The 18,928-nt window shown below is 42.5% G+C and overlaps 1 protein-coding gene across 9 annotated transcripts in view; it reads right to left on the bottom strand.

The window, feature by feature from the left end:
* The window catches only part of LOC308383497 (solute carrier organic anion transporter family member 5A1-like), a 56,907-nt gene that overhangs the window by 14,621 nt on the left and 23,358 nt on the right, over nucleotides 1-18,928 (bottom strand). For all 9 annotated transcript variants that reach the window (XR_013969155.1, XM_080861503.1, XM_080861505.1 and 6 more), the window contains 5 exons: nucleotides 18,470-18,602; nucleotides 11,055-11,272; nucleotides 8,882-9,046; nucleotides 4,039-4,237; nucleotides 586-745 (listed from right to left, as the gene is read on the bottom strand). Coding sequence is in view for 8 of the 9 variants with exons in the window: in XM_080861503.1 (XP_080717629.1) it covers nucleotides 586-745; nucleotides 4,039-4,237; nucleotides 8,882-9,046; nucleotides 11,055-11,272; nucleotides 18,470-18,602 (875 nt within the window). In the remaining variant the exon portion in view is untranslated. The remainder of the gene's footprint in view (nucleotides 1-585; nucleotides 746-4,038; nucleotides 4,238-8,881; nucleotides 9,047-11,054; nucleotides 11,273-18,469; nucleotides 18,603-18,928) is intronic.

The raw sequence follows: 18,928 nt of genomic DNA, 5'->3' as shown, positions 1-18,928 counted from the left end.
TTTAAAAAGAAGCTGAATGGTTTAAAGAAGCTAACCCAGCAAACATGACTGTTTGAGAACATCACCAAACTCCATCACAGTTCAGAGGTTGTTGCCAGTAAAAATGACATACGTGACCTTTAGTTTGTGCTAGTTTGATTAAATTTGGACCAATGCTGTAGGTGGAGTAGCAATTCTGCTATGAGCTTATTGATCCTTTAATTTAATTCAGTTTTATTTATGTAGCGCTAAATCACAACAACACGCTTTATATTTTAAGGTAAATTGCTAAAATAATAAAGAAAAAAAATCCCAGTTAACATGAGCGAGCACTTGGTGACAGTGGGAAGGAAAAACTCCCTTTTAACAGGAAGTATTCTCCAGGAGGAACCGGGCTCAGGGGGGTGCGGCCATCTGCCGCGACCTGCCTGTGGATGAGAGGACGGAGCTGCATGAGCTGAAAATAGCAACAGTCAAGCTGAGAAAACCACGTGCCGTGGGCAGAAAATAGTGAAACAAAACATTTAAAATACATCTTAGACTGAATTTAAGATGTTTTAGTGTCAACATTTAAAAAAATAAGACACAGGTATCGTGGCCTCTTACCCCAGTGCTGTCGTTGGCCACGCTGCCACAGCCAGCTAGGCAGGGGTTAAAATATGTGATGCCATCAGAGCCGCAGACCGGAGCGTACTCGTGGATTTTACAGCCGCAGTTCACATTACAGCCTCCGGTCAGGTTCCTCTGCGTCATAGTGAGTGTAGGTCTGAAGGGAGAAAACAGAACCTTTTTAATTAGACAGTTATTTTCCTTTAAAGCTATTCCACTTCTGAGTGTTCAACACTGAAAACAAATTAATCCCAGCACTTAGTGGCATTAAGTCAAATTCAGTCTGTTAACAGGCGACATCATTACACTAAACACTGTGTAAAAGCTCATTTCTTGCTCGCATTGATCCGCATAGTGACTGCTTGTCTAACACATTACTGATAAGCAGCATCAAAGTAAAGCTCAGGCTGATGGAAAAGTCATCACAGCTTTTCAATGAGCACTTTCGGTACATTTCTCCATTATTTTATTTAGTAATGATGACACTGCGTGAGGAAAAAGTTACAAATCTTCTTCAGAGAAATCTGACAGATAAAGAAATTCACTGAACACTCAGACGATTTGACGTGTTTGGGAAAAGCCAAAAAGAAAAACTAGAATTCTTAAGTTATGGGCAAAACAAGCTGTTTTCAGGTCACAGTGGCCTTGGTCCTAGACGTAGAAAAACGAATCATTTCTTCTTTCCTTCGTCCATGTAAAAGTTTGTGCCAAGCTGGCACGTCCTGATCTATTTTGTTCACAACAAGTTAAGCAGTAGGGTTGGATGGACGCAGCTGTCATCAAAACACAACAGACGAACAAGAGGAAAAAGCAGAGAGAGGACGAGGAAAAGGAGACAGAAGGGAGGGAATCGAAAAGAATTAAACATGAAGAGTGGAGGGCGAAAGCGACAGACAGACTCACAGAGGGAAATAAAAAAAGACCAGAGGGACAAACGAGAGAGAAAACAGAGAGGGCACGCAGCCAAAGATCCTCTCTTCCAAGCTGTCCTTGGACATTTTCCACGGTTGCCATGTAATCGCTCTCAGGGACGCTTTGTGCAAAAGAAAACGCCTCCGTTCACTGGCTCGTTATCTGTTATCCTGCACTCATCCGAACATTCGCTTCCTCCCTGACATGAGCCACAGATGGGGTGATGAAAACTACCACCTACTCGGTCAGACCGGGAAATGATTAAACAGGAGAAAGGCCACGCTGCAGTCGGCAAACGGATGTCTGCGGTTTAAGGGAAAGAGTCAGGATTCCAAGTTTACATCTGGAAGGAGAAGCAAAAGAACGACACCAGGGGAGGTGCTGAAAAAAACAACTAAGGGCTGTCAGGTTGATGAAACTGCAGACTTGAATGGAGCAGATCTGGCCAAAAACTTGTGCCGCCTCTAAAAACATGACTAAAAATGAACTTCAGAACTGTGTGGGATGATTGCAGGGGAAAAGATGTTTTATTATGGCTTCATATCAAAGATTTGAGTTTGTTCGGTTTACAGCAGCTATAACATTTTAAGAAAATTAGCCAAATATTTTATTCTGAAGGATAAAATCTCTTTTTTTCCTATTATGTTGTCAACAAATAAACCTGCTGCTAATTGTCTTCAGTAACCATCTAGCTGTTATAAAGGCTATATAGTTATAAAGCTGGAGGATATGCCCACCAAGGTTTCCTAGTAAATAAATAAATAACAGCCAAGAAGTTATTCTGTTTCTCTGAATAAGAATAATGCTAAAAAATGCAGTACAGGAAATGAACAGATAATAACGCTGAGAAACCAACACATTCCTGAGGTTCATGAGGTTTTTTCCTACCTTTTTTAATGGAAGAGTTTTGACTTTTTGTATGTCAGATAAAACAAGCTCTTTGAAAATGTCACCTGGAAAACCGTGAAGCCAATTTTTTCTGACATTTTCTAAATTTTTAAGATCGAACAAACAGACCAGTTTGGAGCAGACGTCACTGATACGTCAGTCGGGTGACAGGAAACAATTAGAAGAAAAGAAATAGGGGAAAACTTTCTGCTTCATGTGATTGTAGGTAACAAATGTATTTTTGTGTCACTGGAAGTCAGTACTGAAATAGCTGCAGATGCCCTTTACAGTGAAAAGCAGAGGTTTATGGTTACAGTCTGTTATAAGTGACAAACTGGGCTGAATGAAATCATTCAGAGAGCATTTCACAATCAGCCAGCCCTCCAGGTTTGGTTGATCATCTTTAAGACACATGAAGGCACCATTTCATTACAGTACCATGTCAGCAACATTAGCAAACAAGCAAACTAAACTATTTATAGCCTGCTTACAACACCAGCCACTGTCAGTGCAAGCAGCAGGGCCTATAATGATATTATAACCACGATGTACTTTTCAGTCTGGACACCGACTGAGTTAATGCTGCTTTCTATCTCAAGTGCAAAGTTGGAAGTATAACTGCTGAACTTTGTGTTCACTGTTCACACAGTATTTGCAGCTAGGCAAAAAAGTCTTATACAGAGAACCGACTGGATTCTATCAGTGAACGTGCTACAGCTGTATTATTAGACTGAGAAAAAATATATACACTGTGCTGTACTCAGGCGCTGCACTGATGGCTGAATGGCTCCATCTTCAGAGCAAGTCACCGCCCGTTTTTCCAAATCCGACCTATAACCTGTGAGGTACAAGGAAGGCAGCATAAGCCTTCGGATCACGTGACATCGCCATTGTTTTCTGGCAGAGGTCTTAAACATCTGTTAGTCTTAAAGACGTTTCTAGGATCCACTCTGGTCCAAGTGACAAATGCTAGTGCCACCGACTATGCGTGCATCCTTCAGTTGGACGTTACGTGAACTGTAACAGGAATGATGACCCGTGCAGGGCGTCTGTGACTCTCCGTGTCTGTGACTAAGTTTCATGCCTGCCTTACAGGGGAACCATTCACAGATCCAGAAAATCCATCGCCCACCTCTTGTACAGATGTACTTTTGGTCTTTGCCTCTAGCAACAGGCAGTACATCAGTCCTTTACACAAATATCGGCCAACAAAACGCTGGAATAAATGTCCTGGACATGACTTCAAAGTGCAAGAATGCACAAAGTTGGACACGAAATAAGGCTGAGAAAAGTGGCAGGAACAGATTACATGTGTTTAAACGACCAGATGAACTATTTGGCTGACTTCACTCTTTCAGCCGCTTTCATTACTCAGTTTCTTTAACCCTCCTCCTCAGTCAGTCTGATTTTCTTTTACTTCTGTCTGTTTATTCTTAGCTTCGTCTTTGTCTCCTCCATCCTTTGAGTGTTTCTCTACATCCTCCACAACCACATCACTGCAGGAACAGCACACACAGACCCAGTGTAAAGACTCAATTCAGACATGAATGAAGTGGCATTGACGCCGAAGTGACGTCGGTCTTCCTCGTCAGCTGTGATGCAGCACGACCCACCACCTCCCCGGGTTTCACCCGCCCAGCTTCTCCTTACCCGGTGGTGTAGGGGATGTTGATCCCTCCGAGGTTGATGCTCTCGCAGCCCACGATGAACAGCGTGGAGAAGCAGAGCAGGGACACGCCGCTGCAGATCATGGCCAGCTTGGCCGACTCGCGAGCGCCCAGCTTTAGCTTCTTAATGATGTAGCCGCCCAGGACGATCCCCACGCCGGCACTGGGTACAATAATCACACCTGAAGAGACAAAGACAAGCAAACAGAAATAATCAAATGTGGAAAAAAGTCTTACCCGTACCTCTCAGGATCAGCAGATTACAATAACTTGCAGCCACAGAAACTTTTACCTTTATACTATGAAAAGTTTATAATGAGGCAAATGGAGGTGGGGTCTCACAGCTTCATCAATACAGGAGATAACAAAGTAACAAAGACTCTTTTCTATTATGGGATTTTTCAAAGCTTCAATACCAAAACGGCAGCAATTCAAGATCTGTGACAAAGAGGAACAGACAAATGAACTGGGACTCTGTCTGTTGACCTGCTTTCTGATAATTCACTGGAGGAAAAAAGGGGTCGTATTATACGGAGCCCCCCAGGGGACATGGGAGAAAAAACATTAGGGAGGAAAAAAAAAATTAGGGAGAAAAAAAAAATTAAGACGGACTTTTGCGAGAGCTCGCAAAAGTATTGCGAGCTCTCGCAAAAGTTTTAGCCGCATTCTTCGGAGGCCGCCAGCTCGAAGCCGACCGGGAGGTCGAGGCACGATGTGCCGGGAAAGCGGTGTTCCTCCCGGCTGTAGTAGGTCTCGACTTCCCGTTAGCTTCGAGCTAGTGGCCGCCAGCTCGAAGCCGACCGGGAGGTCGAGGCACGATGTGCCGGGAAAGCGGTGTTCCTCCCGGCTGTAGTAGGTCTCGACTTCCCGTTAGCTTCGAGCTAGTGGCCGCCAGCTCGAAGCCGACCGGGAGGTCGAGGCACGATGTGCCGGGAAAGCGGTGTTCCTCCCGGCTGTAGTAGGTCTCGACCTCCCGTTAGCTTCGAGCTAGTGGGTGTCAGATCTCCAAAAACGTCGGAGCACTTTTGCAAATATGTGATGTCTTGTAAACCGAGCAGGTATCTGACGTTTACACAACTACATTCACGCCTCAAAATATCTTAAAAGTGTATTTTGTGACCCAGAAAGAGTAATATTACAACTAAGTAGCTGCCGCCATTGTTGGAGTTTTGCGAGATCTCGCAATACTTTTGCGAGCGCTCGCAAAAGTCCGTCTTAATTTTTTTTTCTCCCTAATTTTTTTTTTTCCTCCCTAATTTTTTTTCTCCCATGTCCCCTGGGGGGCTCCGTAGCCTTTAAAGAAACTGCAATATTTGTCTTTGAAATTTTACTTCATATTTGAGTCTTTGAGGACGCTGCGTGTTGCAGACTCATTAGCCATAAAAACTAGACGTGGTAATTCAGTTTGGTTGTGCTGCTTTTCTGCCACCAAGTGGCCATAAATTCATCAGGGTAATGAAGTCAATATAAACTAATCCTGTAGCAATTAAACCTGCGGCTGCACATTGTGGGGAATTCACTTTTTCTTTTTACCGTGTGTGCGTTTCAGAGTATGACGCACTGCACTTTGTTTCTATAGTTACAATGCGTTTGATGAGGCGGGTAAATTATCTGGACTAAGGGCCAGAGATGATTTTCTCTGTGAGCAAAGCATATGTTTATCGTTCAAGCCTCAGCTCGCTTTCAAGCTGGACTTTCACAGATCAAATCGGCGGCACACTGTGTAGCTGTGGCCACTGCAGCTATCGCTTTCTCTTCAATGAGATCCTAAAGAAAACGCAGCGATCACAACAACATCCGCCTCCGGGCAGCCTTGCATTGCCATGACAGCACACATTTATAGTGTGGGTAGCCTCGGAGGGAGTGAAGCCTCTAACCCAAGCAGAGATGCTCTCTTCACTCAGTAGGTGTTAGATAATGTGTCCTGTGCAGCTGTCTGTCCTCTCAGCTTGGAAGATGGAGTCTAACGGAGGAAGCTTCTGTCTCAGAGTAGCGGCTCCATGCTTTTTTTAACTCTATATCACGAACCCAACAACACATAAAAAACACTGCTGTTGCAAGTTGTAATTAGTTGGTATGTGTAATATATCACGTGTGCATTCCTGTTAAATGGGAATTATAACAGGAAAAAGTCCATAAAGGTATGTAGTTCCCGAGGGTAAAAGCCCAGCCGTTAGCCTCAGGGAGTCCCCAGATCTGTTCAGTCCTAAGTGACTGTCATTAAAAGCTCACCACACTGTCTGGTTCTCTGTAAGCAATGCTTCCTCCTTAATGAAACCTGCCCTACGTTCAAGATTGTTCTAGAAATGTTAAACACAATGCCAGCATGACTAAAGACACGTGGATTACAGACTGACTGGCCATTTAAATCCAAAACCAAGCATCAAAATCTCAGAAGCCGATATGTGCAAGTGCCACAAAACTGCAGTTCCTCTAAAGGCCACTTGAGGCAGGCTCCTAAAGAAAGTAACCTGTGTTCAAATGTCCAACGCAGTGTCTGATAACAAAATCAGTTTGGGGCTCTAAGAACAGTTTCAAGTGATCAGTGGGTGAATTTTCTGTTTCTTTCTTGATGATCGCAGGTTTAAAGCTAAAAGAAGTGTGGCTACACAACATCAACATGCTTTCACTAAAGCTTTAAAGTACAGAAGACACTAAACTGCAAAAACCGAGTATGATTTTTTTTCCACAGTTGAGGACAAAACACTAAACTGTGGATTTAACTCTAAAGACGTGGGCACAAAATTATATCCTACACTTTATCTTACTTATTCTGCTGAATGAGGGAAGGGAAAGCGCCGTAACTCCAGGCTGGTGGGGGCTCCTGCTTTGCTCTACCCACTCAGGCCCCTTAAAGTGAACAGCTGTGGATACCAAATTGGGGTCCTGGGACCTTCACAAACTCTTGAGCAGGTTCCCAAGAAATAATTTTATTTCACTCACCGGAGGATGGCATATTCTGAAAATATATATGAGTGGCAGTTCTAATCACAGGCTTCACAGCCCACTCCGCCTACAGCTGAGACAGTTATGCAACTCAAACACTAAAACATTTCTGATAACAAGATGTAATTTCCTGGAGAAAAATCATACTAATGTGGCTAAAAGGAATGAAAGGAATAAACAACATTAATGCAGAACCAGTGTGAAAAACACTACGGTAGTTTGTTGGGTGTTTATAAACTCCGCTTTCAGTAATCGAGTTTTTTGTGTGGAAAGTTCAGATGACTCATGGTTACCTACAAGTGTGACTAATGATGTGCTGTTCTTTGACGACAGCAATCAAAATCAATTTTTTAAAAGGGCAAAGTCTTGTTTTGTTTTTTGCTCGTTTTCTTCTTATTAAAATGATAAATTCAAAGCAAAGAATAATCCGTACAGAGAGTGAGAATCATTTAGAGGGACTGAGTGGGGTCATTTTTGACTCCACTGTGTGTACGGTTCTGATATTTTTCACTATAAAAAGAATTTCTATCATAAATTTGTCCCTTACAATCTGAAGATCTGGAGACAGGACACGACTGGCTGAGGAGGCGACCAGTTAGGGCATCTCTGCTTAGACTGCCGCCCTTGTGATTCATGTAAGCAGCAAAAAAAGAATCAATGGACGAATGTTTTCTGAAACACTTTAACTTTGTGGAGTTATCCCTATGAGTAAGGGAGCAGCTGTAAGTAGCCTTATATTTTCTCCAGTAACAAAATAACTTCCTAAATCTGGGATGAAATGGAATCATAAATGACCTCACTCTGACTTTTCAGTTCCTAAAATAGTCCAAGTCAGTTTCATGAGGGCCCACAGTGGTGAATAAGAGTCACATTAATGGCCACACATACACAGCACATATATTTAATGTCAAATGTATGTCCCAATCAGCTCTCAGTTTACAGGTTCCAGCCTCCATATGTTTGACACCCCTGCTCTAATTGAAGCACTCCTTCTTACAGACTTGTATACCCTGCAAGCTATTTCATATGTGCAGAGTTCATCAAACCTGATAAACAACAGCATTACGCAGACTTCCACATGTGGTCCAACTGCAAACAGCTCTCGTCTACCAAAATAACCAAAGCCACTAAAAAAGGTCGTCAGCCCCGAGTGTCATGTTCATTTCAGCTGCTTTATTTATCAGCCACAACAACGGGATGGCTTTAAACAGGACTGTACACTTCTATATGGATCGCCTGATACAAGGCAGCATTCGCCTCAGGTTGGATTTTCAAATTAAAGGGACAGTTCACACAAAAAAGAAACCCATGCGTTAACACATTGAAATGCTATTTATCCATCTAGATTGTTGTTGTTCAGATCAAATACAGAAAATCAGCACAACAAGCATTCAAACGCTCTGTGTTTAAGCTAAAGTATTAGCCTGTATGCCCGTTTAAGTGTGCATGTGCATCGGCGTGTGACTGTGAGTGTATGTAGGACATTAATGTGCTTGTATCTTTGTGTGTTTCTTAATGTTTTGTGTGTGATGCACTCAGTGCTCCAGCTCAGCGTCCCAGGTGCCCCCTTCATTTGAAGAACAGCAGTTTCTTTATTATTAATGTGCTGGCTTGCAGTGCTAGGGTAACAGCCTCTCTGGCTCTGCTCTCCGATAAAACCAGCGCTGCAGTTGCACAAATTAAAGCCCTGGATGTCGTATGAATATTCTGGTCTGTCTGCATGCTGTCTGCAGGAAAATCACAGGAGGCTTCATTTAATATGAGAAATAAATTCTAAGTTTAAAAAACAGATTTATTGAGCCCAGTTTTCAGTCTTTGCAGGATTTCAGAGGTGGGATGGTGAGGCGAAATGCTCTTTAAAATGTGTACATTTAACTCACCAGTGTAGATGCTAGCATTGGAGGCAGGGATCCCAAACTGAGACTCGATGAATTTAGGGATGAAAGTGATGAAAGCAGTTACGATGGCGCTCTCTGCCGTGTAGGACAGGCTGACAAACAAGAAGGTCACATTGCTGAGGATCCTCACTGCAGCTTTAGGTAGGTCTGGAAGAGGGTGAAGAAAAAAAACATGAACACAAAGTAAAGCTTTTGGGGTTTTTTTCTGTCAGCGTCACAACAGTGAAAATAAACCCTTCTGATTTTTGCAAATCCGTTTGTGATTCAGTCTGAACTACAGATGGCTGAGACAGACTAGTTCAACTGTCCTCATAATCTGCACGCTGTCAAAATTTGTACACATTTGCACACACGCTGTTCACTGCACACAGGTTTAGAGTAGCTTTTCTACTCTCAGGAGTACAGAAAATATGACAAAAAAACAAACAGAGCTGTACTATCACAAAATAAATAAAACCACTCAACTGGGAAAAAAGTGGCTGTAAATAAATGTGAAATATTTCACACGGGGGTAAGAGAACCATTTAGCCCGTCAAGGGCTGCCTGTAAAAATCCTCACAATCACGAACAACAGCTAAAATTGAAGCCTTCAATACTACTTCCTTAATTTGGCACTTCAAATCAAAACTTTAACCACCCCCTTGGCTAAATGTTCCTAAATCAGTGCTGTGAAGAGGGGCAATGAAACCAACTCCATTTGGACTTCTTTTTCCAAACTTTGCAGCACTCAGAAGAAAATAAAAGCTTGCAGTAACACGTAACACGTTCTCTTGACTTTGCTGTCAAACCTTTTCAGGAGGAGCTGCCTGAGCAACACCGAAGTCTGCTTAAATCATCAAAGATGCTACCGCGATGTAGCAAAAAGTATATTTTTATTTAGTTGCAATCCTGAAGAGATTAAAGCTCCAGCAACAAATGTAGTATGTGGTCATTTCATTGTTTCGGCTTGTGGCTTTCAGCAGGGTCAACACGAAACAAAAACAGGACTTTTGTGGACAACGATCGGCTCTAAACCATCTGTTGTTGCCTCACTTGTTGCTGTGCGTGCTGAGATATATAACTGATGGTTTTATATCCTTCTACTCTGTACCCATCCTATTTTAAAATCCTATTGTAGAAGTTATTCTCTATACTAAAAGTGTAGCTATTGCTTTAACCCGGGCGTCTCGAAACTGAAGCTCTTTAGCCCATTCTCAGTGGAACCGCGTGGCTTTGAAAGAAAACTAGATGATCGTGATTAAGGAAATTATTTCATCATTTATTGTTTTGGATACTGTTGTGTACTGGAAAAAAAGTTGTAATATTTTGCGTGTCATTGCCTCCATGTATCATCCGGTTACTTATTCTCTTAATTTTGCTGACTAGCTACAGATTCCAAATCCAAAAGAATGAAAGTCAAGGAGGAAAGTCAGAATTTAACAGTGATATAACTACATCTACATGTTTGCTTTGACCACCAACACTGCTGGCTTAGCAGTATGCTTTCAGTCAAAATTACTCCTAATTATCCTGTTCCTGTTACTAATTATTAAATTGGGACAATTTTAACGTGGTTAATTGGGACTCACAGGGGACATCTTAGCGTTACAGCTACTTTGTTTCAAAGCAGGCCTAAAAATGCTAACAGGTGTTTTTGTTTCTCTCTACGTCACAACTGTTTCATAATAAAACTGACAAATTCTTTGGTTTAGTCACGTTTCCTAAATGCAAAAAAAAACCCCAATGTTACTTTAATGAAAATAAAAAGTTTGTGGATTGCAGAGTAGAAACATGTGGTATACGATATGAATTACTGACATGCTCACAGGGTTATTTATACTCAATAAGCTGTGAATAATCATTATAATGCTGAAATATGTTTTGTGGCCCCAAACTGATTTTTAGGGTAACATATTTCTCAGAAACGGCTCTTAATAGTAGAAATCTTCCTGCTTTATTCTCTTCTCTGGTAGCTGCAGTTACACGATAAGCCTCTACTCTGTTATTCAATTACAGGAGGCTGACTTGGATTCTGCATTCATTAGACTTGAAAGACCGTCTGAACTCGTCTTTTAAGGTCAATAAATTGAACTAAAGAGTTATATTTAAACAGCCCACACCCTCATAGTTCTGGGAAACACTCCTCTAATAGTTGACATCATCGATTTTCCAGTACCTTTGATGTCCTTGCCAAAGCCCATGGACGAAGTGACCGTCTGGGTCTTGTTGTTGCTCTTCTCCTTGAGGACGTCGTCGTCACTGGACAGGTCGTCCAGACTCAGCTTTTTCCTCCTCTTCTTCTTCTTGTGTCGGGGCGGCAGTTTCTTGGGGAAGGTGAACATGGGGAAGATGACCAGCAGCATGGCTATGGCGCACAGCAGGAACCCGCTCCACCTACACAGCCCAGAGATTATTGAAGTAAAATATTAAAAACACATGTTTTTATTAAATTCTGAGTCCGTTTTTACTCCTTTTGCTACCAAAGAGTCAACCTCAGACTTGGTATTATCTCATGTGCCTCATTAATATGCACATAAACTGGTACACCATCATCTTCCTGCTATCATCACCTATAATTCATGTAGAAAGCTCGTGGCTGTTAGCTTGTGAGTCACTGATTATGCTGTCAGTCAGAGGAAGGCATCAGTGAGAGCTCTAAATAGATGACTAACCACATCTCACACACAACAACAGATTTTCAGATGGATGATATGTGCGAAAACGTGACCTAAGGACCAAACACATCTTGGTTTGGAAGGATTCAAACCCGGAGTTTGTTTTCAGATGCGACCGTGTTGGGAGAGGTTTCCTTCTCTTCTCACACATTTAACACAGAGACGAACAGGGACAAAGTGTATTCTACCCCTCCAGACTTTAACAGAGTCCTATTATTTGGTGTTGAGTGAAGTACACTCTGTCTGTTATTACTGCCCCAGTCTATCATACAGAGCCGCCCAAGTGTGTCCGTCCTGCGACTCATTTAATCACAGATGCGCTCACAGCTACGTTGGTCTCGTTGCATCTCTGCACCCACAGTACGGGGAAGCCGTGAGAACAAGATATTCCCGCAGTACAGCCTGTACCAGGAAGAATGCGACACTGTTAGAGTCACATACAGCAAATAAATGATCGACTCTGTAATTGGTGGACATAAGTATTAAATTGTAGCATTTCTGTTTCTTTTTTCCTTTTTAACTTAGTTGCATTTTTTCCAAGATGTTTTTAGAAGTGTAACAAGTGAAAGGGTGATAGCAGGTTATTAAGATACATTCATCCAATTGTTGTAGTTTTTATACATAAAAAAGAAAATCATGGTGTTCTGCACAGCAGGAGGCCAGTTTAAGCCAGCTGTAATTCACTAGTAAAAGACCCGAGTTGCTGCTAAGCAGCTAGCCCCAGCTAGTTTAGTTTTGCAATGACCTTTGTTAGATGTACTCCAAGGATCTCCACCATAGCTGCCAGCAGTAGTGCTCATTCTGGTGTGGAAGTGAACTCTAACCAGAACCTGCAGCGGGTGGTTCATGAGCTCTTACGTCAAGTTCAGAGGCTGCAGAGCAGGAATGTAGTTGAGAGACCCATTGGAGAAGCAGCTGATTATAATGTACCATTATGTAATTGTTTTCATTAGAGTGCAAATAAAAAAAATCTGCAGAACAGAAAACTATAAATAAAACTAATCATTCATTAATGAAAGCATGTGAGCTTCTTTTCCTGACATACGTTTACACTAGGGGTGCAACGATACACAAAATTCACGGTTCGGTTCGATACTTTGGTGTCACGGTTCGATATTTTTTCGATACAAAAAAATGTTCATGCCTTTTTAATTTGTCATTTATTAAAATTATAAATATATATTTTAACTCAAAAGTACAGTTTTTAAATTTAATGTTGCTGAAACAAAAGTAATTAAAAAAATAAATATATCTCAGGGCTCTCAAAATTTCAAAATCCCTGGTAGCCCTTCAGGCAGGGACTCTTCAGTTTTTGGTAGCCCAAAATAAATTTAAGTAGCCCGAATAAAAAAAGAGAGCAATTTTTTGATTGATGTTTTGTTTCCTTTACAATATTATACATTAAAGTATAATATTGTAAAGGAAACAAAACATTAATCAAAAAATTGTTGAAAAACAAATTACAACATTGTATAAAAATTACAATCATCAACTCAAATACTTGGTTCTAATTGAACAGAAATTTCTATGAACTTGTAAGAACTGTGTAGGACATGAATCAGTCTGTGTCAGATCCTGAATTTGAAATTTCCACTGAAATCACGGGTAAGTGACAAGTGGAACCAAGATTTGCTTTTTGAAGTTTGCAAAGACTGCTAAATTTTGCCAGTGGTAGTTCACTCTTTGCAACATAATAGCTGTTCTAAACAGATTTTTCAGGTTTATTTTTAGTATGTTATTTGCAATTGGTGTTTGTTCTGGGAAAGATATTGCAGACTGAGCAATAATGCATTACTTGCATTTCTCATGGGTTCTAATGGGGGCCTTTCTTAAAATGACTGGTCCCAGTAACAAAGGCGCTTGTCGACTCAGAAATCGAGAGAAAACCAACAACACACCCGGCAGAACATTATGTTATTTACACGGGTGCACGTAAGTGGTCCGCATGTGCGCATTCGCTGTCAAAATAAAAGACGCGCACCAGATAAGAAGATGCAACGCGCGTTTGCGTACATATAAAAAGCACTGTTTTTGTCCGCTAGAGTGGGATTTTCACGGCACATTCCGCACCACATCTCTGTGCGTTCATCATTTGTTTGAAGCCAGCTCACCTCCTGCAACCACTTTTCCGAGAATACGTGCTTCTTTTGTGGTTCGGACTCCTTCTGACATTTGTTTGGAGGTGGAGGAACACCAAAGTAATTGCTTAAAGGAGCTTCTTCGACATCTTTAAGAGTTCTCAACAAATTTCTGTCCTCCTCCAGAAAATCTTATGTATGCAAACGCGCGTTGCAACTTCATATCTTGTGCGCGTATTTTTTTTTATTTTGACAGCGAATGCGCACCTGCGGACCACTTATGTGCAGCCCCGGTTATATAGCTCATCATATCGCAGCCACAGAAATTCTTTTGTCCATGAAACCATAAAGCTGCACTTTCTTTTTGCCTTATAGTCTGATTTGTCATAACTTTTCCGTTTTGTGCTAAGCTTTTCTTTGGCTGTCACTTCTTCACCCTGACCTGTCTTATTTGGCTCAGCAGAACTAAAATATATATCCTGCTGCTTTTACACACACACACACACACACACACACACACACACACACACACACACACACACACACACATAACGGTCAGCGATTCTCTGCGCGATCAACCTCTCACATGTTTAAGCTGCGGGAGATTTCACTTGTCATGTTTGCATAGTAAGCTAACGATTAATAAGACGATCTCAGAGGAATTGGTGCACAAATTATCATCACTCACAGATCAGTGCTGTCGCTCTCTATACACAGTTCGTGCGATTGCAAAGTGAAAGCAAAAAAACAAGCGCAAATTCAAACGCGATTTCAATATGTCACATATTGACAGTGGCTCATCGATGCCAATGACATAATTACCCAGCTACATTTCCGAAAGAATGCAAAAGCATTGACATATATTTTCCTTCCTACAATAGCCCGACGGGCAGGGCAGAGGTAGATTTTGGTAGCCCGACTGGAAAAATCGCTAGCACCGGGACGTCGGGCTAGCGATTTTGCGAGCCCTGTATCTGATTGAGGAATCACTCATCTTTGGAAAAGAGAGTTTATTACAGAGAAATGGCTCTTTCCAAAATAAAAGCTATACTATCCGCTTCTTCTGGGCTATATTCTCAGCAGCATATTGTAGCGGGTCAGGGCTGTTCGGGGTTCTGTTTGTACAGTTATGTTTTGTTTATGTTGCCATAGTGACGGGTGACGCCCTCTCGCTGCGACGGTGTGTCCTTCCGGGGTCAGAGGGCGCCCTGTGTGTTGTTGTTGTTGTTGCTGCTGTGTGGTTGCCGCGCTGAGCAGTTAGCTAGCGGCAGTGTTCTTCTGCAGATGTCAATAAACGGCTGTGCTCCCTGGCTAGCTCACGGGAAGCAAGACCAAACGACACCTCCGTCTCCACCTTGTCTGAGCTCGCCACATTGGTGTCAGAAGTGGGATGATGGTGGCACCCCATGTTCTGACCCGAGTGACTTTTCCCCCGCCGGTCGTGACCGGCCGGTGCGCCAAAAGAAGGCACCTGGACATTTGCAGGACTTTGTGTGGGGTAATGGGGTCGTCGGGGACGACTGACCCCTTAGGTGGGGGCTATGTAGCGGGTCAGGGCTGTTCGGGGTTCTGTTTGTACAGTTATGTTTTGTTTATGTTGCCATAGTGACGGGTGACGCCCTCTCGCTGCGACGGTGTGTCCTTCCGGGGTCAGAGGGCGCCCTGTGTGTTGTTGTTGTTGCTGTGTGGTTGCCGCGCTGAGCAGTTAGCTAGCGGCAGTGTTCTTCTGCAGATGTCAATAAACGGCTGTGCTCCCTGGCTAGCTCACGGAAAGCAAGACCAAACGACACCTCCGTCTCCACCTTGGGTCCGTTCTTGGTACCTCGCTAAGTAAGTTAGCTGGATTTGATTGTTGACGATTTCGCGTGATCCTGGATCGTTCGGTTCCCCGAAGCTCATCCGGGACTTGCTGTCATAGCAACAGAGCCGTAAGCGTAAACCTGCTCGGGAGCAGGTTTACTTTATGTAAACAGGATTAGATCGCGGCCACGCAGGTATGTCCGCTTCATTTATACGAAAGCAACAGCGATATTTTACCACTGTTTCACCATAAATAAATATTATCAATGTAATTAAAGATAATGCAGTACTTGATCCTTTTATTGATTTCACACAGATACATACAGGTCATTTCCTAAAAAAGGGAAATGTACTATTAACATTCTATTACATGTATGTGATTATTACAGATGTAATTCATATTTCAGAGTAGTAATTGCAAATTACTTCGTGTAATCAAGATGGGAGACCACGGCTATAAAAGCGAAGGTGGATTTGGGAAGCCTGTCGCAGCCATGTCCTGTCCGTTTACGCGAGCCACCCATTGCGGAAGGTGCAAGATTGATAAGGAGAGTCCTCAGAATTCAGCGTATATTGCGGGACAGACAGGATCCTTTAGCTCACGACACGCGACAGTGTGCTCATAGAGAGATATCGATATTCCCGTGAGGGTATTATTCACTTAACCAACTTGTTGACGAGGGGGTGCAGGACCACCACCTGTCTTTTTTTGCTCTGCCCTTTTCTTGGTTGCTGTTATAAACTAACAAACAGATTATTTCAGGGTCTCTTTTCAAGAGACTAAAGGCAATATAAGTGATAAATATTACCATTCTGTAGAATATTCCTATATTTCACTTTTACTTGTTCCCATGTTCTAGTGGGTCCTGTTGTGGCTCTAATGTGAAAGGGGATACAATATAACATATTATAATATAATATAATGTAATATAATATTGGATAATATGGTGTGATATGATAAATCTACCCTACCACCTACTGGTGTTGGCCAGAGGGGCCGATGGCGCAATATGGCAGCCTCGCTTATGTCAGTCTGCCCCAGGGCAGCTGTAGCTACAACCGTAGCTGCTTCCACCAGTGTGTGAATGTGAGAGTGACTGAATAGTGGCATTGTCATGCGCTTTGGGTGCCTTGAAAAGCGCTATATAAATCCACTCCATTATTATTGTTATTATTACATTACTTACGAGTTTAATTTGTCAGCAACTTTCTGCCAGCCCTCGCTCCTTGCTTTTGCAGCCTTTGCAGTGTTCCCTTGCGTTCTGATTAAACTCTGAAACTCCTGAAATCCCTCACTCAAGAGTTCTTGCTCTGCTGCCGAAAAATACCGAGCGCGCTCCTTCGACATTTTCGCCGACCAATTAAAGGGTTGCCGATCAGTGTTTCTACTATCGATGCGTAGCCCCTGTTGGGCCACCCAGTGATGTCACATTACTGCGTCCAGCTGTACTAATCGTCAACGGCAGGTGTGTTCGGGGAACCGGATTAGCGGGCTCACGGTTAGCGCGATGATTTGGTCTTGGATGTGTCATTTGATCTTGGATGTAGTAAGCGAGGTACGAAGAACGGACCCCTTGTCTGAGCTCGCCACAATATTAAACATATCAGGTCCCCATAAGGAGAATCATGTGCTAACGGCTGTCTAAATGACTCGGGTAAAGTTTGTAGCATGCATGCTCGTTGTTTTTGTCTGCTTCCACTTATCTTTGCACTAGGATGATGTCGGCGTAAATGTGCAGTCATATTCGTTGTGTTCCCACTAGTGCTGTCAGCGTTAATCTCGTTGAAATGACGTTAACGCCACAACACGGCAAATCTCCGTTAACAAGCTACCCCTGATCGCCCTGTGCGTGGGGCTAGACGGCCAACACGTTAACGAGCTAACTGCGCTAGCACACTAGTTCCCACCCATGTAATTGAGCATTGCGTGGCACATCCAACATACTGTTTTACTTTAGTCCATGACTCGCTTACCTTCAGAGTCATACGTCACATGAAAACCAAAATAATTCCAAACGCCAGATCTGAATGAGGGTGGGGGAGGTTCAATTTGCCATGTTGCAAGGAGAGCTTAACTTCTGTCTCGCTAGCTTGCCCTGCGCTCTTCCTTCTGACGATGCTGTCTGTGTTGAGCGCTCAGTGGATCTGCGCTCGACAGTGCAGCCTAGGCGGAGTAGTCAAACGCAGATTCACTGAGCGCTCAACACAGACAGCATCGTCAGAAGGAAAGTTGATAAAATAAATTACAAATGTTGTATTGTTAGATACATATGCGTACCGAACCGAAAGCACTGTATCGAACGGTTCAATATCGATACGAGTATCGTTGCACCCCTAATTTACACATAACTCCACCATCACCACTTCAAATAGAACCAAAATTTGTAAATACTGGATCTTTCAAAGTTTTGAGACTTGGAGAATTAAATCTCTTTAGACTCGTTTCTGATACATGTACATTTATAATCTGTATTTACTCTCTGGTTTCCATTTTTAGTCGGCGCAGCATTCACCAGCCACGTTAATTTGGCTATATTTGGAGAAAAGGAGGAAAGTATTGGTCAAAATGGAACCTCAAAACAATTTAACTTTTTATTAAATTTTTGAAAAAGGCATCTAGATGCATAATCCTGCTCGTCTCCGAGGCAGAGCCATTTAATATCACCAAAGGGTTAACTTAGAATCCACCCCAGGTACCAACTAAAGTGTGTTTCTAGCACTTTCACCAAGAAAGATACTACTGAACTGTACTGTGTTAATGAACTGAAACTTAAGTAATACAGTTTATTTACCACTAACACTCTGAGAAACTGGGGATAAAAACTCGAAGGATACTCTTCAGTGCCCCGTTTGTGAGCTTCAGCACTAAACCCAGTGAATCACACTGAAGACACAAATGGTTAACTTACTGTGTTGGTAATAGTAGTGATACTCACAGAGTGTATTTGCTTTAATGGAAATTTATATAAAAAAACCCACCAACTTCAACATACACACATATTTTACATTTCGATGGGCTCATGGCAGACTCTTCTCACCAGTTTCCAATGAAGCGGGGATCACTCTGGTCGATGTTGACAACAGTCTTGGGGTCCACGTAAAAGCCGATGAGGACTCCACCCAGCAGGTAGCCAGCTGCTGGGCCCAGCGCTCCCATCACGTACATGATGGCTGAAAGGAACAGAGAGAAGCAGAGAGCTCGAACTTTAAATGTGTGCAAGTTTTGGCCGAACATCAAAACTACTTTTAGAGTTGAACAACATCCAGCAGACACAAAGCAGCCTCGTCATCTCACTGGAGTCAGTTCAGATAAATCAACTCCAACATTCATGCATCTTTTCTGCTTTGTTTTGGTCTCAATCTCTTTTGAAGGCCATCAAAAGCTACCATCTTCGACTGTGTGCTGTCTGGTGCTTTGGAAGTTTTTTAATGTGACCAGAACTGAGCTAAAACATGAACTGTGCACGTGTTTGAGAAAACCTGGTTGGATATTTTGT

The sequence above is a fragment of the Rhamphochromis sp. 'chilingali' genome (genome assembly GCF_963969265.1).
Source record: "Rhamphochromis sp. 'chilingali' genome assembly, chromosome: 16".
NCBI classification, from domain to species: domain Eukaryota; kingdom Metazoa; phylum Chordata; class Actinopteri; order Cichliformes; family Cichlidae; genus Rhamphochromis; species Rhamphochromis sp. 'chilingali'.
Note: the sequence above shows the minus strand (reverse complement) of the source record. Positions and strands in the feature narration are given on the sequence as shown.